Genomic DNA, 19,693 nt, shown 5'->3' with positions numbered 1-19,693 from the left:
GCTCACGAGCTAATAAGCTTGTGAGCTACTGTACTTGGCCAGCACAGCTTGCTATTAGGAGACAGCACCTTAGTTGACAAAACCACACATGCACGTAATTAGAATTTCAACAATTTATTTTGGATTTGTTTATGTGATAGTGGCCGCGGACTGCCAACGTCAGATGAATACTTGGCGCATCTTGTGACGCAATGATCTTCAGAAAAAATCTTTGTAGTGTCCGAAACTCATTTTACTGTTCCCCATATAGTTCACTATATGATAAACACTACATATAGTTCACTATATGATAAACACTACATATAGTTCACTATATGATAAACACTACATATAGTTCACTATATGATAAACACTACATATAGCTCACTATATGATAAACACTACATATAGTTCACTATATGATAAACACTACATATAGTTGACTATATGATAAACACTACATATAGTTCACTATATGATAAACACTACATATAGTTCACTATATGATAAACACTACATATAGTTGACTATATGATAAACACTACATATAGTTGACTATATGATAAACACTACATATAGTTCACTATATGATAAACACTACATATAGTTGACTATATGATAAACACTACATATAGTTGACTATATGATAAACACTACATATAGTTGACTATATGATAAACACTACATATAGTTGACTATATGATAAACACTACATATAGTTCACTATATGATAAACACTACATATAGTTCACTATATGATAAACACTACATATAGTTCACTATATGATAAACACTGGGGAATAGTGAGTGAGTGAATGAGTGAACGATTCACGGCAAAAATGTAATTGAAATCCTTTCATAGGTAAGACACTTTATTCCTCCAACAACCAAACTGGGTTCCTACATACAGTAGGTGCTCTCCCAAAATAGCACGAGGTCTAGCTACTGTAGGTACATCGTATACCGTGTCCTCCTGGTAGGATTAGCTTTTAAAGAGTTGTACAGGCAACTTTTATGTCTAACCTCCATTGAGGAGAGGGTTGTCTTCTTGGGTACTTACAGCAGGGCCATAAAAGATGTGGTGGTGACCTGTGGTCAACTCCGTCTCAGTATCAGCTTCTGAACCATCACTCAACTGGCTGTACCCGTTCAACAAGAGGAGAGTGTCTCTCTCCCCCCTCTGTGAGAGCAGTTTAGCTGATGTCTCTGTCACGGCTCTGAGTGAGCACACTCTTTAAAAGGGGGAAAAAGAGGGATCATAATGTGCTGCTCCTCTCTCCCATGTGTGTGCTTTGCTGCTCTGTCAGCAGCACTACAACATGTGTGTGGTGTGCTGCTCTGTCTGCAGCACTACAACATGTGTGTGCTTTGCTGCTCTGTCAGCAGCACTACAACATGTGTGTGGTGTGCTGCTCTGTCTGCAGCACTACAACATGTGTGTGGTGTGCTGCTCTGTCAGCAGCACTACAACATGTGTGTGGTTTGCTGCTCTGTCAGCAGCACTACAACGTGTGTGTGGTGTGCTGCTCTGTCTGCAGCACTACAACAGGACAGATGAGTGAGAGGAACCAAACGTGGGAAATACAGAAGAGTAGAAAATGCTCAATAACTGTCAAATTAAATGAATGCCTTGCAAAACTGTTCATAGTTTTTGGATACCAGTGGCTCCTGCATTACATTACTGGCTTTCATGGGGAAGCTAAGCAGGTCTAGCCTAGGATACTCCTTGGATGGGAGACTGGTACTGGAAGCGGTCTTGAAGGACCAGTAGGAGGTGCTCTTCCCCGCTCTGGTCTTATGAATAAATCTCTCCAAGGCCCAAGGACAGAGACAGGGACTCTGTACTGTGAGAGAGCCCCGTCCTTCCTCAGGATGAGACGTTAAACCCAGGTCCTGACTCTCTGTGGTCAATAAAGATCCCATCGGCACTCTTCACAAGAGTAGGGGTGTAACCCTGATGCCCTGGAGGGTGTAACCCCGGTGCCCTGGCTAAATTCCCAAACAGGCCTTCCTTCAATCATGGGTTAGGGTTAACCTAATCATCCCTCCTTACTTAATTGGCACATTCAGTCCTCAACTCTCCACTGTGATAGGCTGATGTGTGGTGAGCGTTCTGGCGCAAACTGGCTGCCGTGCATCACCCAGGTGGGTGCTACACATCAGTGGTGGACGAGTCGAGTTCCCCGCCCCTGATAAGTGAAGCGCTTTGAGTATCTAGAAAGGCGCTATATCAATCCAATTATTATTATTATTATGATTCATTATTATTATTATTATTAGATCATGTGAAAGATAAATCAGGATTGTTTTTCGGTGACGTTCTCTTTGAACTAAAAGTCCCACTGCCATTAGCCTACTGACTTTGTTACAGGGTTGCTCCGTATCAGTAGCTCCAGTGAAGCCCGGCACATGACAGCACAGGTAAACACAGATGTGCACCTAAGCGCACACACACACACTTACGCACACATAAACACAGACGTGCGCACACACACACACGATCACCTGCTATCCCACTAATGTTTAGCAGGCCTGAGGAGTGAGATGTTGGTCGTATATAGTGGAATGTCAGAGACGCTGACAGTGCCCAGAGACATCTAGTTATCTGCTGGAGGAGGGATCAAGTTCTTAACCTTTCCTTTGACCCCCTGGTAAAAACAACAAGCAGCCCCTGATCTCTGTGGCACGCCGCAGCAAGACCCCAGAGTCTGTGTGTACATCTGTGTGTGTGTGTGTGCGTGTGTGTGTGTGTGTGTGTGTGTGTGTAATGCGTGTGTGTATGCGTGCGTGCAGTGGACAGTGATTTTTTTTTACTGTGTCTCTACCAGCAAGCGTCTTAACTATACTGTGGCGCTTCAGTAGGCGCATGTTTGGCTGGAGGCATTGAGATGGTTTGTCTCCAGCAGTGGGTCTGTTTGAAATCCAACTAATCCACTGCACATCCTTAACGCATGTACTTATAAAAATGGAGGAATCCTCAGCACTGTGCAAGTCAGAGGTTAACACACAGATGATGCTGTTCCAGAGCTATATAACACACTACTCTACTAAACATGACCTATAATGAAGTATGAACTTGACTGTGACACTGCCAAATGCACAGCAATACTACACAAACCAGACTAAACTCTGTAATTTATTTATTTTGATCAAGTTTTTTCGTATTTCCCCCGTTTTCTCCCCAATTATAGTTTGGCGAATTCTACCTGCTGTCCCGGTCGTTGCTCCACCACCTCTGCCAGCCTACCTGGCGAGAGTTGTAGACTAGCACATGCTTCCTCCGACACATGTGCAGTCGCCAGCTGCTTCTTTTCACCTGACAGCGAGGAGTTTCACCGGCAGTGCGTAGCGCACCCTCCCCCCCGAACAGGCGCCCCAAGGAGAGGAGAGGAGAGGAGAGGAGAGGAGAGTAATGCAGCAACCAGGACACGCACCCTTAATCCAGCTTCCCACCCGCAGACACGGCCAATTGTGCCTGTATGGACGCCCGACCAAGCCGGAGGTAACACGAGGGCTCGAACCTGCGACCCTCGTGCAGGCACAGAATCTGCACTCCCCGGCGGACACCCTATTTTAATTTTCAGTTGAATTCTTCTTTAGTACCAATGATGCAACTCGCACTGACACAACAACAAAAACAAGCTGCCGTTTTGCACAGCAGCACGATCCCTTACTGTGAGGAGCTTTTAATGGCCTTCCCAGATTGGGCCCTAATTAGCTGTTAATCATCTAGGGCTCATAACCAGAGTGGTGACAGCAGGAGTGTGTGTGTGTGCGTGTGTGTGTGTGTGCGTGTGTGTGTGTGTGTGCGTGCGTGTGCGTGCGTGCGTGTGCGTGTGTGTGTTCTCTCCTGCTGTCTATCCTTGTGTTGCTAGGCCATTAGCAGCAGACAAGCTAAAGAGAGCCAAACAGCCCATTACCTCCTTCCCTCTTCTTCTCTCCTCAGCACTCTGCTCATCTCTCTCCCGGTAGTACCACAGTTGCCAGCTGACACCCTCTAATGCCAGCTATCTGTCATGACCACAGGGCCGTCCACCCACACATCCAAACATCTATCTCTTCCTCGGCCCGGTCCTCCCTTTCTTCCTCTGTGTCTCCCCCTTCTGTCTGTATGCACACGATGTACCACAGTACAACTGAGCCTCTTAGGGTGGTGACACTATTCAAGAGAAGCATTGTAATCTTACACCGACAGTGTGCGAAAAGTTACCAAACCATGAGAAAACATACTCAACTTTCTTCTCTGCATGGCCAATTAAACTAAAGGAACAGTTCACCCAAAAAAGTAAAATCCTGCCATCATCTACTCACCCTCATGCCAGTTGAAACACAGTTGAATTGTGTCCATATAACACACTAGGCATCTCGCACGCTCCGCGTGCTCGATAAGCTAATGTCAGGTGACGTCATCGTGATGCACTGATTTTGTTAATGTTTATAATACACTCACTGCTGAAGGATTGTATGGGATTGATGGAAGGACTATTTGGTGCTTATTAAGTTTAGAAAGCCTGACATCCGTGACTTGCAGGCATCAGATAAAGAGCTGTAAAATCGGACTAAACCTCTAACATCACACCACGAAACGGTTCGTTCGTGGTGAGAACGTGATCCAGATTTTTTTGCTCAGATCTGAGTTTTTGCGTGCGTTTGTTTCTCACTACTTCCCAATGGAAGGGTGTAAGAGCAAAAGTGGGGAGCACCACCGAGGGGTATATTCAAATTGAGCATCGCATCTCCTGCCACCGTCACTTCCTTTTCCGTGAATATCTTCCCCAAGTTTCGCGACTATTCGTAAAAAGCACAGCCCAGCAAAAAGTCTGCGGAACTATATTTAGGCCTTAACGGAGTATTGCTGTAACTAAGATATGCACCATATATGAACGTCTAAAATAGCATCTTTGTTGCATTATTTTGATGATTTATGTGAAAATTGGAGATGATTTATTTCATTGTTTTTTTAAATATGAAGTGCAGGATTAATGGAAAGAAAGAACAAGATCAGCTTTCTCTAGCACCAAACAAAGACTTCCTGGAGCTTCTTAGCAGTCTTTCCTTTTTGGATTTGCATGGTGACCAGAATTTCATGACCAGTTTAAAAGTTCTGCGTAGGGATTTAATTGGACTCAGCAGCTGTCAATCAGGGGCTCTACTTACTTTGTGACAACAGAAAATTCAAGTGTTGGAGTGAAGAGAAATAAGGAGAGGAGGGTTAAAAAAAAAACCCATTTCAAGCTTATTACACCTTTTTACATTCATTAACGACGAGGTTGACACAGCTGCATTACTCCCAATGGGGATCAGTCCACATAGATGTGCAACATGTCCTCCAACTCATACGCTCCTGTCCCATGGTACAGTACGCTCGTGACAGGAACAGACCACCTGTCAATCGAGCTTAATCTAAATAAGACACTCAAAAAAAGAGGCATGTTTTACCGACAGTTGGCCTTCAGGTACACTACAACTGAAGTCAATGGTGACTGGAGTTGTGTTGGTAACCTCCTTGTGCGTTATGTGGACACAATTCACTTATGTTTCAACTGGCATGAGGGTGAGTCGATTTTTTGGGTAAACTGTTCCTTTAAAACCCACGTTAAAAATATCAATGATATTTGACCACTATTATAGGGATGGATCAAGGGAGAACATGCAGCTTCCATTGCTGCTATAAACTGGAGGGGAGGTATTTGTGATGCTGTGATGTGTGAGCCTACAGTATTGTGTCTGTGCTGGGATGATGTGATGTGTGAGCCTACAGTATATGTCTGTGTTGTGATGCTGTGATGTGTGAGCCTACAGTATATGTCTGTGTTGTGATGCTGTGATGTGTGAGCCTACAGTATATGTCTGTGTTGTGATGCTGTGATGTGTGAGCCTACAGTATTGTGTCTGTGCTGGGATGATGTGATGTGTGAGCCTACAGTATATGTCTGTGTTGTGATGCTGTGATGTGTGAGCCTACAGTATATGTCTGTGTTGTGATGCTGTGATGTGTGAGCCTACAGTATATGTCTGTGTTGTGATGCTGTGATGTGTGAGCCTACAGTATGTGTCTGTGCTGGGATGATGTGATGCTGTGAGCCTACAGTATGTGTCTGTGCTGTGATGATGTGATGCTGTGAGCCTACAGTATGTGTCTGTGCTGGGATGCTGTGATGTGATGTGTGAGTCTACAGTATGTGTCTGTGCTGGGATGCTGTGATGTGATGTGTGAGTCTACAGTATGTGTCTGTGCTGGGATGCTGTGATGTGATGTGTGAGCCTACAGTATGTGTCTGTGCTGGGATGATGTGATGCTGTGAGCCTACAGTATGTGTCTGTGCTGTGATGCTGTGATGTGTGAGCCTACAGTATGTGTCTGTGCTGGGATGATGTGATGCTGTGAGTCTACAGTATGTGTCTGTGCTGGGATGCTGTGATGTGATGTGTGAGCCTACAGTATGTGTCTGTGCTGGGATGATGTGATGCTGTGAGCCTACAGTATGTGTCTGTGTTGTGATGATGTGATGTGTGAGGCTACAGTATGTGTCTGTGCTGGGATGATGTGATGATGTGAGCCTACAGTATGTGTCTGTGCTGTGATGCTGTGATATGTGAGCCTACAGTATGTGTCTGTGCTGGGATGATGTGATGTGTGAGTCTACAGTATGTGTCTGTTCTGGGATGATGTGATGTGTGAGTCTACAGTATGTGTCTGTGCTGTGATGATGTGATGTGTGAGCCTACAGTATGCGTCTGTGCTGTGATGTGTGAGCCTACAGTATGTGTCTGTGCTGGGATGATGTGATGTGTGAGTCAACAGTATGTGTCTGTGCTGTGATGTGTGAGCCTACAGTATGTGTCTGTGCTGTGATGATGTGATGTGTGAGTCTACAGTATGTGTCTGTGCTGTGATGTGTCAGCCTACAGTATGTGTCTGTGCTGTGATGCTGTGATGTGTGAGTCTACAGTATGTGTCTGTGCTGTGATGCTGTGATGTGTGAGTCTACAGTATGTGTCTGTGCTGTGATGATGTGATGTGTGAGCCTACAGTATGTGTCTGTGTTGTGATGATGTGATGTGTGAGTCTACAGTATGTGTCTGTGCTGTGATGCTGTGATGTGTGAGTCTACAGTATGTGTCTGTGCTGGGATGATGTGATGTACAGTGTGAGCCTACAGTATGTGTCTGTGCTGTGATGATGTGATATGTGAGCCTACAGTATGTGTCTGTGCTGGGATGATGTGATGTGTGAGCCTACAGTATGTGTCTGTGCTGTGATGATGTGATGTGTGAGTCTACAGTATGTGTCTGTGCTGTGATGATGTGATGTGTGAGGCTACAGTATGTGTCTGTGCTGGGATGATGTGATGTGTGAGTCTACAGTATGTGTCTGTGCTGTGATGATGTGATGTGTGAGTCTACAGTATGTGTCTGTGCTGTGATGATGTGATGTGATGTGTGAGCCTACAGTATGTGTCTGTGCTGTGATGATGTGATGTGATGTGTGAGTCTACAGTATGTGTCTGTGCTGTGATGATGTGATGTGTGAGGCTACAGTATGTGTCTGTGCTGGGATGATGTGATGTGTGAGCCTACAGTATGTGTCTGTGCTGTGATGATGTGATGTGTGAGCCTACAGTATGTGTCTGTGCTGGGATGATGTGATGTGTGAGTCTACAGTATGTGTCTGTGCTGTGATGATGTGATGTGTGAGTCTACAGTATGTGTCTGTGCTGGGATGATGTGATGTGTGAGTCTACAGTATGTGTCTGTGCTGGGATGCTGTGATGTGATGTGTGAGTCTACAGTATGTGTCTGTGCTGTGATGCTGTGATGTGATGTGTGAGTCTACAGTATGTGTCTGTGCTGTGATGCTGTGATGTGATGTGTGAGTCTACAGTATGTGTCTGTGCTGTGATGATGTGATGTGTGAGCCTACAGTATGTGTCTGTGCTGGGATGATGTGATGTGTGAGCCTACAGTATGTGTCTGTGCTGGGATGATGTGATATGTGAGCCTACAGTAGGTGTCTGTTCTGGGATGATGCAGATAATAGCATCGTCAGTCCCCTGTGACGCTCCGGTGAGCCTGTGCTTTACTGGGCTCATTATGAGCCTCTCTGCACCTAGAGCTGTCTGCCTGCTGGGCCTGAACGCACCATGGATCAATATATGTGGAGAGCGAGAAACAAAAGAGCAGAGTTGTATCGATCTGGTTTTTGGTCACGTTTTTGGTTACGCTCAAGCAATTGTGATGTGTCACTGATGATTTTTTTTTTTCATTTAAAGTGGTTTATTTAAAAATAAAGGCTAAAATTAATATCAAGGCTGTTTGTCTTCACTGCTCACACTGTACAGAGGAACACCAAACAACATAGTGTCAATAACTGGAATTATCGTTCAGCTCACATCCAAGTTAATTTATCCAAATGGTTGAGTGAAAATGGAAAAGCATAATATAAGAAAAATATTAGGGACAACTGCTTCACGTCCATGGTATTTCACCATTGTAATGCATGTATAAGAGCACCGCAGGACTGAGTTCGGAAGTAGCATGTTGGAGCTCACGGGAAAAAGCGAATGGGGCTCCAGAATGGAGACCCCCCCAGAATGCACAAAACAAGGTCCGTGGCCAACAAAAGTTGGGAGTGGTAATTTGCGTCCAGTAGGACAATCCTCACAAACGCGAATCGCCTCGATGACTTCCGAAACGTAAATGTGTGCTTTTTTAAACACGATTTATAGAAAACGCTTTAAAAGTCATAAAAGTGATTCACACCTGTGAAGACCATCCCGCTGAACGCAAATCACCACTCCCACAAACCCTCGCCAACCACAGACCCCTTTCCATGCATCCAAGTGAAATCCCCATTCCAAAACCCAACCCCACCTTTCCCCTCAAGCTCCAACATGTCCGGGACTTCTGCCTTCCGACTACAAAAAGACGTCATCCCTACGGTACTCCATGGAGAATAGAGTATTCTGTGCGCACAGCTAGTGCTGTGAATGAAAAGCAGGCTGTTTCCAAGCCTCCTCAATGGAGACAAAACAGATCAATTGAAAATGTACCAAGAGGTGGTTGGGGCCAGCTACACAGCTGTTCCTCTCTCCAGGTTCTGTTTGATCTCTGCCGTGTATTTTGCCGTAGAAACGCTCCGCCTTCTTGTTGAACTTGGCGTTCCTCTCGTTAATGTGGTCGATGACGGCGTCGTCTGTACTTGGCTCGCTTCTCCATCTGTTTCTCCACGTCTTCCACCATGCGGTCAACGCCTTCCTTGGTGGGGACGGGGGTGCCGTGGATCAGGCTGTTGGAGGTGCGGTGGAAGTCCTCGTCACACTCCTCTCTCTTGTCTCTCGTAGCCCTCCATGTCTGGCTTGATCTGCTTGGTGAGCCTTTGGTACTGTCGGAGTTGGGCCTCAGCATAACCTGAGAATCCTGGGTCTGGGTTCTTCTTCTTCTTCTTCTTCCTCTCCCAGCGCTCTGCGTCGTCAGCACTGATCTCAAGCAGCTTCACGCGGTCATAGTCCTCCCCTCTAGCGGCACACTCCTTTTTCTTTTCACCCTCAGCAAGCTCCCACTCCAGCCAGGCTTTCTTGGCCTCCCAGTTGGTTGGGAGTTTCAGTCTCTTGTCCTCCTCCACGACCTCCTGGTGGTTGACTGTGTGTGCTTCATTCCATTTGAAATGTAATTCCTGAACTTTTTTTTTTTAAAGTGAAAGCTCCTTTATTAAAGAAACAAGGCAGGCACATAGCCTTTCCTAAAGGAAAGTCAACCACATCTAAATGACATGTTTCTCATATTCCTTTTGAAAATCTTCAGCCAGGTCTAATATTTGCCACTGATACTTAAAAATCTGACATTACACAATTACAGAACGAACGATGGGAAAGAAAAACAGCAAACAAAATATAAAAATCAAGTCTCATAATTTGAAACATTAAGATACAATGAGCGACTGAAAGATCTAAAACTTTAATATGCAATTATTTTCCAGGACTCTTTTCTCTCCAATGTTACTTCAGTATTGGGAGTACTCCTTGGTCTCTAGTTTGGCAACAATTTGCCCCAGCTGTCTTTTAGCTTCACATTGTGGGAAGTTACTCATTTCATAGTACTGAGGAGCAATCTTCAATAGCCAATCTGCTTTGATGTCTGTGCAAGTCCGGATGTCATTCTTGGTGGTGAGGACAAATTCGTGCAGGGGGCGAGCCTAGGAATCGAGCGTGCGAGATGCCTAGTAGACTGGTTTTCTCTCGAGTTGTGTTGGTAACCTCCTTGTGTGTCATTATGCGGACACAATTCACTTATGATTCAACCACTGACCTAAAAATATGGACAGAGCTATCCCATTGATTTTGCTCTCCCATTTGGAGTAGATTCGTTGGCCGTCGCCATCTTGATTTTTCATCAGCAGAGTGGGAGGGAATGGGTTGAGTCCTTACAGCTCACGTGAGATGAGGGTTTCCCAGAGACGTAGCTCCGCCTGCTATTGGTCCGTGATCGGCAAGCTGCATCACTGGACAGGCAATCTGTCAATCACCCCCTTTTCTATCATCTATTTTACTCCAAACGGCAGAGTTATATAAAAAATGCCCCCCCCCCCTACTGTAGTTGTTATGAAAAGGTGAAATTAGCTATATACTGTAGACCAAAACCGTGTTTTGCCCCTGACTGGAAAGTTGTTTAATCCTGTTACAAATTCTGGCATTTTAAAATGGGGGAAGTGCCTACTGCCCCCGACCCCCAAGTGGCCATTCGAGGAACTACAGCATTTCAATTCACTTCCGCGTCATCAGATGGGGGGGTTGGCCACTGGTTTCAACTTGCATGAGGGTGAGTAGATTGTTTTGGGGTAAACTGTTCCTTTAAAACTCACATTAAAAATATGAATGATATTTGACCACTATTATAGGGATGGATCAAGGGAGAACATGCAGCTTCCATTGTTCCCACTGCTATAAACTGGAGGGTAGGTATTTGTGATGCTGTGATGTGTGAGCCTACAGGAAGTGTCTGTGTTGTGATGCTGTGATGTGTGAGACTACAGTAGGTGTCTGTGTTGTGGTAATGCAGATATTTACATCGTCAGTCACCCTGTGACGCTCCGGTGCTTTACTGTGCTCGTTATGAGCCACTCTGCACCTAGAGCTGTCTGCCTGCTGGGCCTGGCTGTACCTAGAGCTGTCTGCCTGCTGGGCCTGGCTGTACCTAGAGCTGTCTGCCTGCTGGGCCTGGCTGTACCTAGAGCTGTCTGCCTGCTGGGCCTGGCTGTACCTAGAGCTGTCTGTCTGCTGGGCCTGGCTGCACCTAGAGCTGCCTGCCTGCTGGGCCTGGCTGTACCATGGATCAATATCTGTGGATTTGGACACAGCAGAGCGAGAAACACAAGAGCAGAGTTGTATCGATCTGAAGGCAGTAACTAGCACGTAGCTGTGTATGTGTGTAGACCGTTCAGATAAGTCCAAATGACATCTGCCGTATTAAATGGGGCACAGAACCAAGGGAATTGTGGGGTAGTGATAGATGAGATTGGCACGTTTGCACTAGCAATATAATAGTCCAAGGGAAAAAGACACTGCTGTAAGAGCACATTCCACACACACACACCCCTGTTAACAAGTAGGCTTCTTCAATTATTCTGAAATCTTTTTACTGTATAAAAAAATACTTCTGAATTGTAAAGAAGTATTACGGAAATGTAATTATTATGGTGAAATCACGCAAGGAAAACGACAAAAGTTGACACACACACTCCCGTGCAAGTTTCTGCTTTGATACTAGCACATATTTAATTTAGCATGTAGAGTGTAATGTCCTACAGTATATAGATTTATGTTATTTAATTCATAAAATACTGAACTGTACACAATAGGGTTAGCATACATTGTACCGTTTCTCTCTCGCTATCTCACTTACACAGTCACATACAGACTCACACATGCACTGGAGGTGGGGAGATGTTGGACTGCTTTCCCAGATGAGAGTGAAGAAGTCAACCATTGTAGGCCTTTATAAGCACTAACAGTAGACTTCAATGGTCTGACTGGATACAACACTGTACACTGTGTGCATGAGTCGTGATTGAGGACAGTATAGTCTCTCCACAATAACACACCACCACAACCAGCATCCCTCCCTACACACACACGCACAGCCACCCTGGAGCAGCCTCCCTACACACACACGCACACACACACACACAGCCACCCTGGAGCAGCATCCCTCCCTACACACACAGCCACCCTGGAGCAGCATCCCTCCCTACACACACACACACACACACACACACACACACACACACACACACACACACACACACACACACACACACACAGCCACCCTGGAGCAGCATCCCTCCCTACACACACACACACACACACACACACACACACACACACACACACACACAGCCACCCTGGAGCAGCATCCCTCCCTACACACACACACACACACACACACACACACACACACAGCCACCCTGGAGCAGCATCCCTCCCTACACACACACACACACACACACACACACACACACACAGCCACCCTGGAGCAGCATCCCTCCCTACACACACACACACACACACACACACACACACACACACACACAGCCACCCTGGAGCAGCATCCCTCCCTACACACACACACACACACACACACAGCCACCCTGGAGCAGCATCCCTCCCTACACACACACACACACACACACACACAGCCAGCCTGGAGCAGCATCCCTCCCTACACACGCACACACACACACACACACACACACACACACACACACACACACACACACACACACACAGCCAGCCTGGAGCAACATCCCTCCCTACACACACACACACACACACACACACACACACACACACACACACAGCCAGCCTGGAGCAACATCCCTCCCTACACACACACACAGCCAGCCTGGAGCAACATCCCTCCCTACACACACACACACACACACAGCCACCCTGGAGCAGCATCCCTCCCTACACACGCACACACAGCCACCCTGGAGCAGCATCCCTCCCTACACACACACACACACACACACACACACACACAGCCACCCTGGAGCAGAGCATGCTGACAGCCATAGAGAGAGAAGTGTGTGATTAATGACAGAGGCCTGGTCATATCAGCAGGCTGGTTAACACACCCCACCACACCACTACACAGGTCACAGAGCACACACACCCTCATCAGCACCCATTACTACTGGGCACCCACTGCAAAGAAAGCTCCGTCCGCTTCTACCCAAAACAGTGATGGAGTAGAAATGTGGCCAGGGAAAGAAATCACAATCAAACAGGGGGAGCCCCCCCCCCCCCCTCTCTTTTCTCCCCTTGGCGAATTACCCTGCTGTCCCGGTCGTTGCTCCACCCCCTCTGCTGATCTGGGGAGAGTTGTAGACTAGCACATGCTTCCCCCAATACACGTGCAGTCACCAGCCCTTTCTTTCTTTTCACCTGACGGCGAGGAGTTTCACCGGCAGGACATAGCGTGTGGGAGGATCACGCTATTCCCCCTAGGTCCCCTCCCTCAGAACAGACCGACCAGAAGAGACACTAGTGCAGTGACCAGGACCTTATTTACGGCTTCCCACCCACAGACACGGCCAAATGCTCAAACCTGCGACCCACTACCCGGATGCCCAGGAAGAGCATTATTTTTTAACACGCAAGTCTGCAAAATATACTGTACATGATCCATTATGCCCAAAGTTTCGATTTAATCTACTACTTTTTACATTCGTCCTTTGCGCCTTTGATCAAATGCAACAACTTTTTGAGGATGAAGGAGCGCAAATAGCCATGACAAGCTATTCCAGCAAGACACAACAGAAAGCGTAAATCTATCCGCTGCTTTTTTGACCTTCTAAAGCAGAGCAAGGTAATCTGATCAAAGGCGCTACCTTAGCTTCCCAAAGTGTATGTGGAAGAGGAGAGAACGTCTGCTATGAAAATATGACAGCAGAGTCTGACAACAACCAACATGAGTATACACAGAGCGCGCTTGTGCTTTGGGCTGAGGGGGCAGGAAGCAAGGGGAGATCAGAAACAGGATACTGCCATCGTCCCTCCACACACACACACACACGCACGCACGCACGCACACACACACACACACACACGCACACGCACACGCACACACACACACACACGCACGCACGCACGCACACACACACACACACGCACACGCACACACACACGCACACGCACACGCACACACACACACACACACACACACAGTGTGCACGCAGAGAGGGGAGGAGGTGAGGTGATGTTAGATTACTTTGCCGGCGCGGCAATCAGAGAGCTGGGGCATGTCGGAGGAGAGGGAGGCTCAGGTAACAGGAAGAGCTGTGAGACGGTCAGGAAATAACACTGTCTCTTTGCATTAGTACTTCCTGCTAGGAGGCGGGAGAGACTTCTGACAGCACCTCAGACGGCCGGGCTTATATGACATACGAGGAAGAGAGAGGAATGTGTGTGTGCGTGTGTACGTGTGCGTGTGTGTACGTGTGCATGTGTACGTGTGTACGTGTACGTACGTGTGCGTGTGTACGTGTGTGTGTGTGTGTGTACGACACTTGAGTAGCTACTAAACAGACGGAGTTGCATGACTATGATAATAATAATAAGTAAGAATAATATTGATACTTGGCACTCCTGGAGGCGGTAGGGATTCAGTGTCTTGCTCAAGGACACTTCAACAACAAGGCTCATTAGAACACGCTAACACCCCGTTTACACCTGGTTTTTAAATGTGACCTGTATCCGGATAAGTTATCTGGATGTTCTCTGGATAAGTAAGAACGCAGGTTAATGCAAGGTTTAAATGCATCGTGATCAGGATGTGATCAGAGCTTCCTGAGCACATCTGGAGTAGGCATGAGCAACGCATTTTGAATTTTCGAATAATGGTTTTTATGATCAAGATTGACATTTATTATTGAAAGTCGAAAATCGCCTTTTTATTATTATTTACGGTATATATATTTTTTATTTTTACCCGCCCTCTCTCTTTAAGAATGACACCGTTTGTCCATGTGACATTGCCGTAGGAGCTGCGCACCAGAGCTGCGCAGTGCGCAACGGTTCTAGGCTCAGCTGACAGCAGTGCAGCACCCAGTAGCTCTAGAAATGTACTAGAAATGGTCTTAAACTGTCTATATTACAGCAACACTCAGCCACAAGGAAAAGGTTTCAAGGCTTGTTACTGCATGAAGAAAAGCTGATATTCTGTCTACTGTTCCCTGAGCCATCTCGGCGCTACGCTAATGCTAACGTTGCTAAGGCTAAAGAGTGCCAAAGTCACCCCCTCTCCCTGTCCATGGGATTTCATCCGCCATTCATTTTTCCATACACCTTGCGTAAAATGCTTATCAAAATTGTTTTACTTGGTCAAACGCAAAAAATAAATGCGTGGGCGAATTCCGAAGAAAAGTCAACTTTGGCCCAGCGAATTTCGACTAGTGTTTTTGCTAGAAATGCCCATCCCTAATCTGGAGGTAGTCTGGCTCACAATGTGATCAGATCACTTTTACCCGATTTACACCTGGTTTTTAAATGCGACCATTATCCAGATGACTTATCTGGGTACAGGTCGCATTTAAAAACCAGGAGTAAATGGGGCGTAAGTCTACTGCCCATGGGCCATGGCCATAGGTGTGCATGCATGTGCTGTACATCTGTGTGCGTGACAATGTTCTGCTACTTTGTATGGTGCATAATGTCGTACCAGTCGGTTGATGCGTACGAACTCCTCTGGGCTCTTGGCCCAGGGCGGCAGCTCCACATCAGAGACCATGGTGGCGTCCTCCATCACCCCCAGGTTGTAGCTGTTGGCGTTGACGAACATCTCTGGGAGGTAGTAGAACTCTGGGATCAGCTCCTGCATGGGCGCAGCACAGACAGACATATACTGTAATCTTACACGCCGGTCAATTACATCACTACTATGCAACAATAAACAAGCCAAATTAAAACATTTGACGAAAGGCGATTCCATCAACATTTCTCATGATGTCATGCAGATCTGTGGCAATTAGAATTCATCTAGTCTCACACAGCTCACAAGCTTAGTTTTGGGGCAAGACGATACACTGTTTACGTGAAGGAAGCTCAGATAACAGTGAAACCGCAGAAGGCTTGGTTAAATCACCAACTAAAAAAAGAGATCTGCACTCGGTGGAGTGCAGATCTCCGCCAGGCCCGCGTTTTCCCCCACGCTGACCCATAGATACATGTGTATATACATGTATGCTCTGCTGTTTATATGTAGGCTGTATTATGTGTTGCTGGTTGGCTGACACACCGGAATGTTTTGTTAATTATTGAATGTTGATGTGTCTGATAATTGCATGTGGGATGGTCAATTGTCCTGACACGAAAATGAAATTTTCATTCATTCATTCATTCGTAGTTATTGTTCATATTGTGCATCATTTATTAATTAGAAGCTTTATTGATGATGAACTATGCCTCGTCATTCATGTTGTCTTGCCGGTTGGGTAACACACCAGAATGTTTAGTTAATTATTGAATGTTGATGTGGCTGATAATCACATGTGGGATGGTCAATTGTCCTGAGATGAAAATAAAATATTAATTAATTAATTCATTCATTCATTCATAGTTATGGTTACTATTGTGCGTATTTGATTAATTAGAAGGTTTATCGATGATGAACTATGTCTCATCATTCATGTTCATTCAGGGATATTATGATAGTGGTTAGGGGGCCCCATTGTAAGATGTCGCATAGGGCCCCAAAAGCGCCAGAAACAGCCCTGGGAAGGGGGGAAACTGAAGCCACTCGCCGTTGACTTGTGAAGTCGTTGGGGAAAAAAGCAGAATGGATTTCGTTTCTAAATTAAAACTATAACGACCACACCGCGGATATATGCCTCCGCCAAACAAGTGAGCAGTCGACATACATTTCTGTCCAGACTTTGTCATTTGAGCCAAATGTGAAGAAATTTGGTCAAAGTGTTACTGAGAAATGGCGTTACCGAGCTTGAAAATGACGTTCGTGAGGTCACAGTGACCTTGACCTTTGACCACCAAAATGTAATCAGTTCATCCTTGAGTCCAAGTGGATGTTTGAGGCAAGTTAGATTCAATTAGATTTGCATTCCTGAGATCTCACGTTAACGAGCATGAAACGAGCGGTCGTGATGGGACAGTAACCTTGAACTTTGACCTCCAAAATCTAATTAATTCATGCTTGAGTCCACATTAGAGTCGACATTAGAGCCAATTTGGAAAAAAAATCCGTTAAGGCGTTCCTGAGATATTGCGTTAAAGAGTTTGGAAATGGGGTTAGTGAGGTGACAATGACCTTGAACTTTGACCTTTAACCACCAAAATCTAATCGGTTCATCTTTGATTCCAAGTAGACGTTTGAGGAAAATTGGATGAAATTCCGTCAAGGCATTCCTGAGATATCGCATTAACGAGCATGAAACGAGCGGTTGTGAGGTCAAAGTGACCTTGAACTTTGACCACCAAAAGCTAATCAGTTCATTCTTGAGTCCAAGTGGACGTTTGAGGCAAATTCGAAGAAATTCCATCAAGACGTTCCTGAGATATGGCGTTAACGAGCTCGAAAATGGCGTTTGAGAGGTCACAGTGACCTTGACAGTTGACCTTTGATCACCAAAATCTAATCAGTTCATCCTTGCGTCCAAGCCGACATTTGAGCCAGATTGGAAGAAATTCCATCAAGCCGTTCCTCAGATATCGCGAGAGGAGAGGAGAACACACAGACACACAAGCACGCACGCGGCCAAAAACATGATTCTCGCCGGGCGGAGATAACCAGCCCTAGTAACTGGGGTAGAATAAAGCTGAAAAAGCCCCAGAGAGCAGCTACATTTCACAGAAGAGGAGAGAGAGAGGGAGAGAGATCTGTGTATAAATCCAATTCATAATTCATTTAGCGATAGCTGTGTGTGTGTGTGTGTGTGTGTGTGTGTGTGTGTGTGTGTGTGTGTGTGTGTGTGCCTGCGCGCGTGTGTCACAACAGGCAGAGCATGGTGTTGTTGTTTTTTGTCGTACGATTACTCTCGGAAATTACATCTCCATCTACTTGTCTGCAGCCTGCTACTGTACATGACCACTGTACAGTAAAAGATGTCAAAAAAGCTCAGAGTGAGCACTCGGCTGTGGTTTCCACTGTTGTGATGTACTCGTTGTCTTTGTTTGGCTGTGTCCACTCAACAGAGAAAGACACAGACAGCCAAATTCTTTCCCAACTACGACAATTTTATTAGGCTGTCTTCCAAATAGCTTTTCAAATTGTGGAGATTGAGGCTAGCGATGACAGGAGATGAAGCCCCTTGTGTCTCATCGTTCTTCATTCTTAACAAAGCATAATTCACCACAACGTGAATGAGTATAAATGAGTTTGAGCTAAACGATGTGTAGATAAAAACCTACGCCCTCCTCCAGACCTAAAGTGTGGATGCCCCACTGCTGACAAAGACTCCGGCGCACACACTGAACTATCTCAATTCTTGGCTCCGTCACGTCCGCAACAAAGACAAAGTAAATTGTGCTCTTAATTGTCAACACTACAGCTTGTAATATATTGTGTTTGCACACCAACCTAACATGTATAATATATAAAGCATGGTTTCATTCTGGCACAGCAGTGGGCCAATGGGGATGATTTGTATATAAACAGAGGGCATACATATATACAAGTCTAGTCTATAATGGTAGCACGGTACATGTAATTCTAGTTTTATTCAACTATAAAGTGCAGCTGGATGTCATGGCGTGTTTAGTCAAGGACCTTAGTTTTGAACATCTGGACTGAATGATTGCATATACAGTACATTTGGTTTTTCTGGGATGTGAAGGTTTGCCCTGTTGTCTGTGACTAAAGCTAGTGTGACTACAAGCGATGACTGGTCCTCTCTAGAGCAGGGCAGGGAGATACAGAGAGGTTGCTGACTGGTCCTCTCTAGAGCAGGGCAGGGAGATACAGAGAGGTTGCTGACTGGTCCTCTCTAGAGGAGGTCAGGGAGATACAGAGAGGTTGCTGACTGGTCCTCTCTAGAGCAGGGCAGGGAGATACAGAGAGTCTGACATCAGAGATGAGCAGACCACAGTCAGACACCAAGCTCACATGCCCTAATGTGTCATGGCTGACAGGATGCCAGCATGCAAATAATCCCATGGCCAAACTTGTGAGTCACGAGAGCAGGTTTCACTTTTTTTATAGGAATGTTCGGGACAGGAGCATGCACATGCAAAGGTCATACGCAGCAACATTATCTTTCAAAGATCTCCAAAATATATTCGGCGAGATGCCCAAAATACATGTGTTTTTTCCTCTCTTGTATGTGCCAGATCAGGGATAATGGGGAGAAAAGTTCTAATCAAATGAGCAAGCAAACACACTGGCCTAAAACAACAAGGCACTTCCTCACTTCTGAAATCTCTCCACTCCACAAAACCTGACCTCAAACTAAAGGTCAACCCCTTAACGAGGCCTCCAGCTCACCCAGGTTCACTGGCTGAAGCCTGCTGTAAATGTGTCCAGTCTGAGGTGTGTGTGTGTGTGTGTGTGTGTGTGTGTGCGTGCGTGCGTGCGTGCGTGCGTGCACACGCGAACACATACACGCACACACACACACCAACAAACCTTGAGGGCTGTGCTCCCCAACAGTCAAGCCGGCCCTGCACGAACCATTATGTGCAGTGGCCCCTTTGCTCCGGCCTGG

The 19,693-nt window shown here is 46.0% G+C and overlaps 1 protein-coding gene and 1 pseudogene across 2 annotated transcripts in view; both read right to left on the bottom strand.

Annotated features, from left to right (window-relative positions):
- lrba (LPS-responsive vesicle trafficking, beach and anchor containing) overlaps nucleotides 1-19,693 on the bottom strand; it is a 283,347-nt gene that overhangs the window by 54,619 nt on the left and 209,035 nt on the right. The window contains 1 exon segment of the mRNA XM_083655531.1: nucleotides 15,700-15,852. Coding sequence (XP_083511657.1) covers nucleotides 15,700-15,852 — 153 coding nt within the window.
- LOC310793433 (pre-mRNA-splicing factor syf2 pseudogene) lies at nucleotides 9,053-11,964 on the bottom strand (annotated as a pseudogene). The gene is made up of 3 exons: nucleotides 11,901-11,964; nucleotides 11,081-11,317; nucleotides 9,053-9,660 (listed from the first exon to the last, which is right to left on the bottom strand). The product of its transcript is annotated as a pre-mRNA-splicing factor syf2 pseudogene (transcript).

The sequence above is a fragment of the Poromitra crassiceps genome (assembly GCF_964638095.1).
Source record: "Poromitra crassiceps genome assembly, chromosome: 19".
NCBI lineage: Eukaryota > Metazoa > Chordata > Actinopteri > Beryciformes > Melamphaidae > Poromitra > Poromitra crassiceps.
The sequence above is the reverse complement of the archived record's forward strand: the minus strand, read 5'-3'. Positions and strand labels throughout refer to the sequence as shown.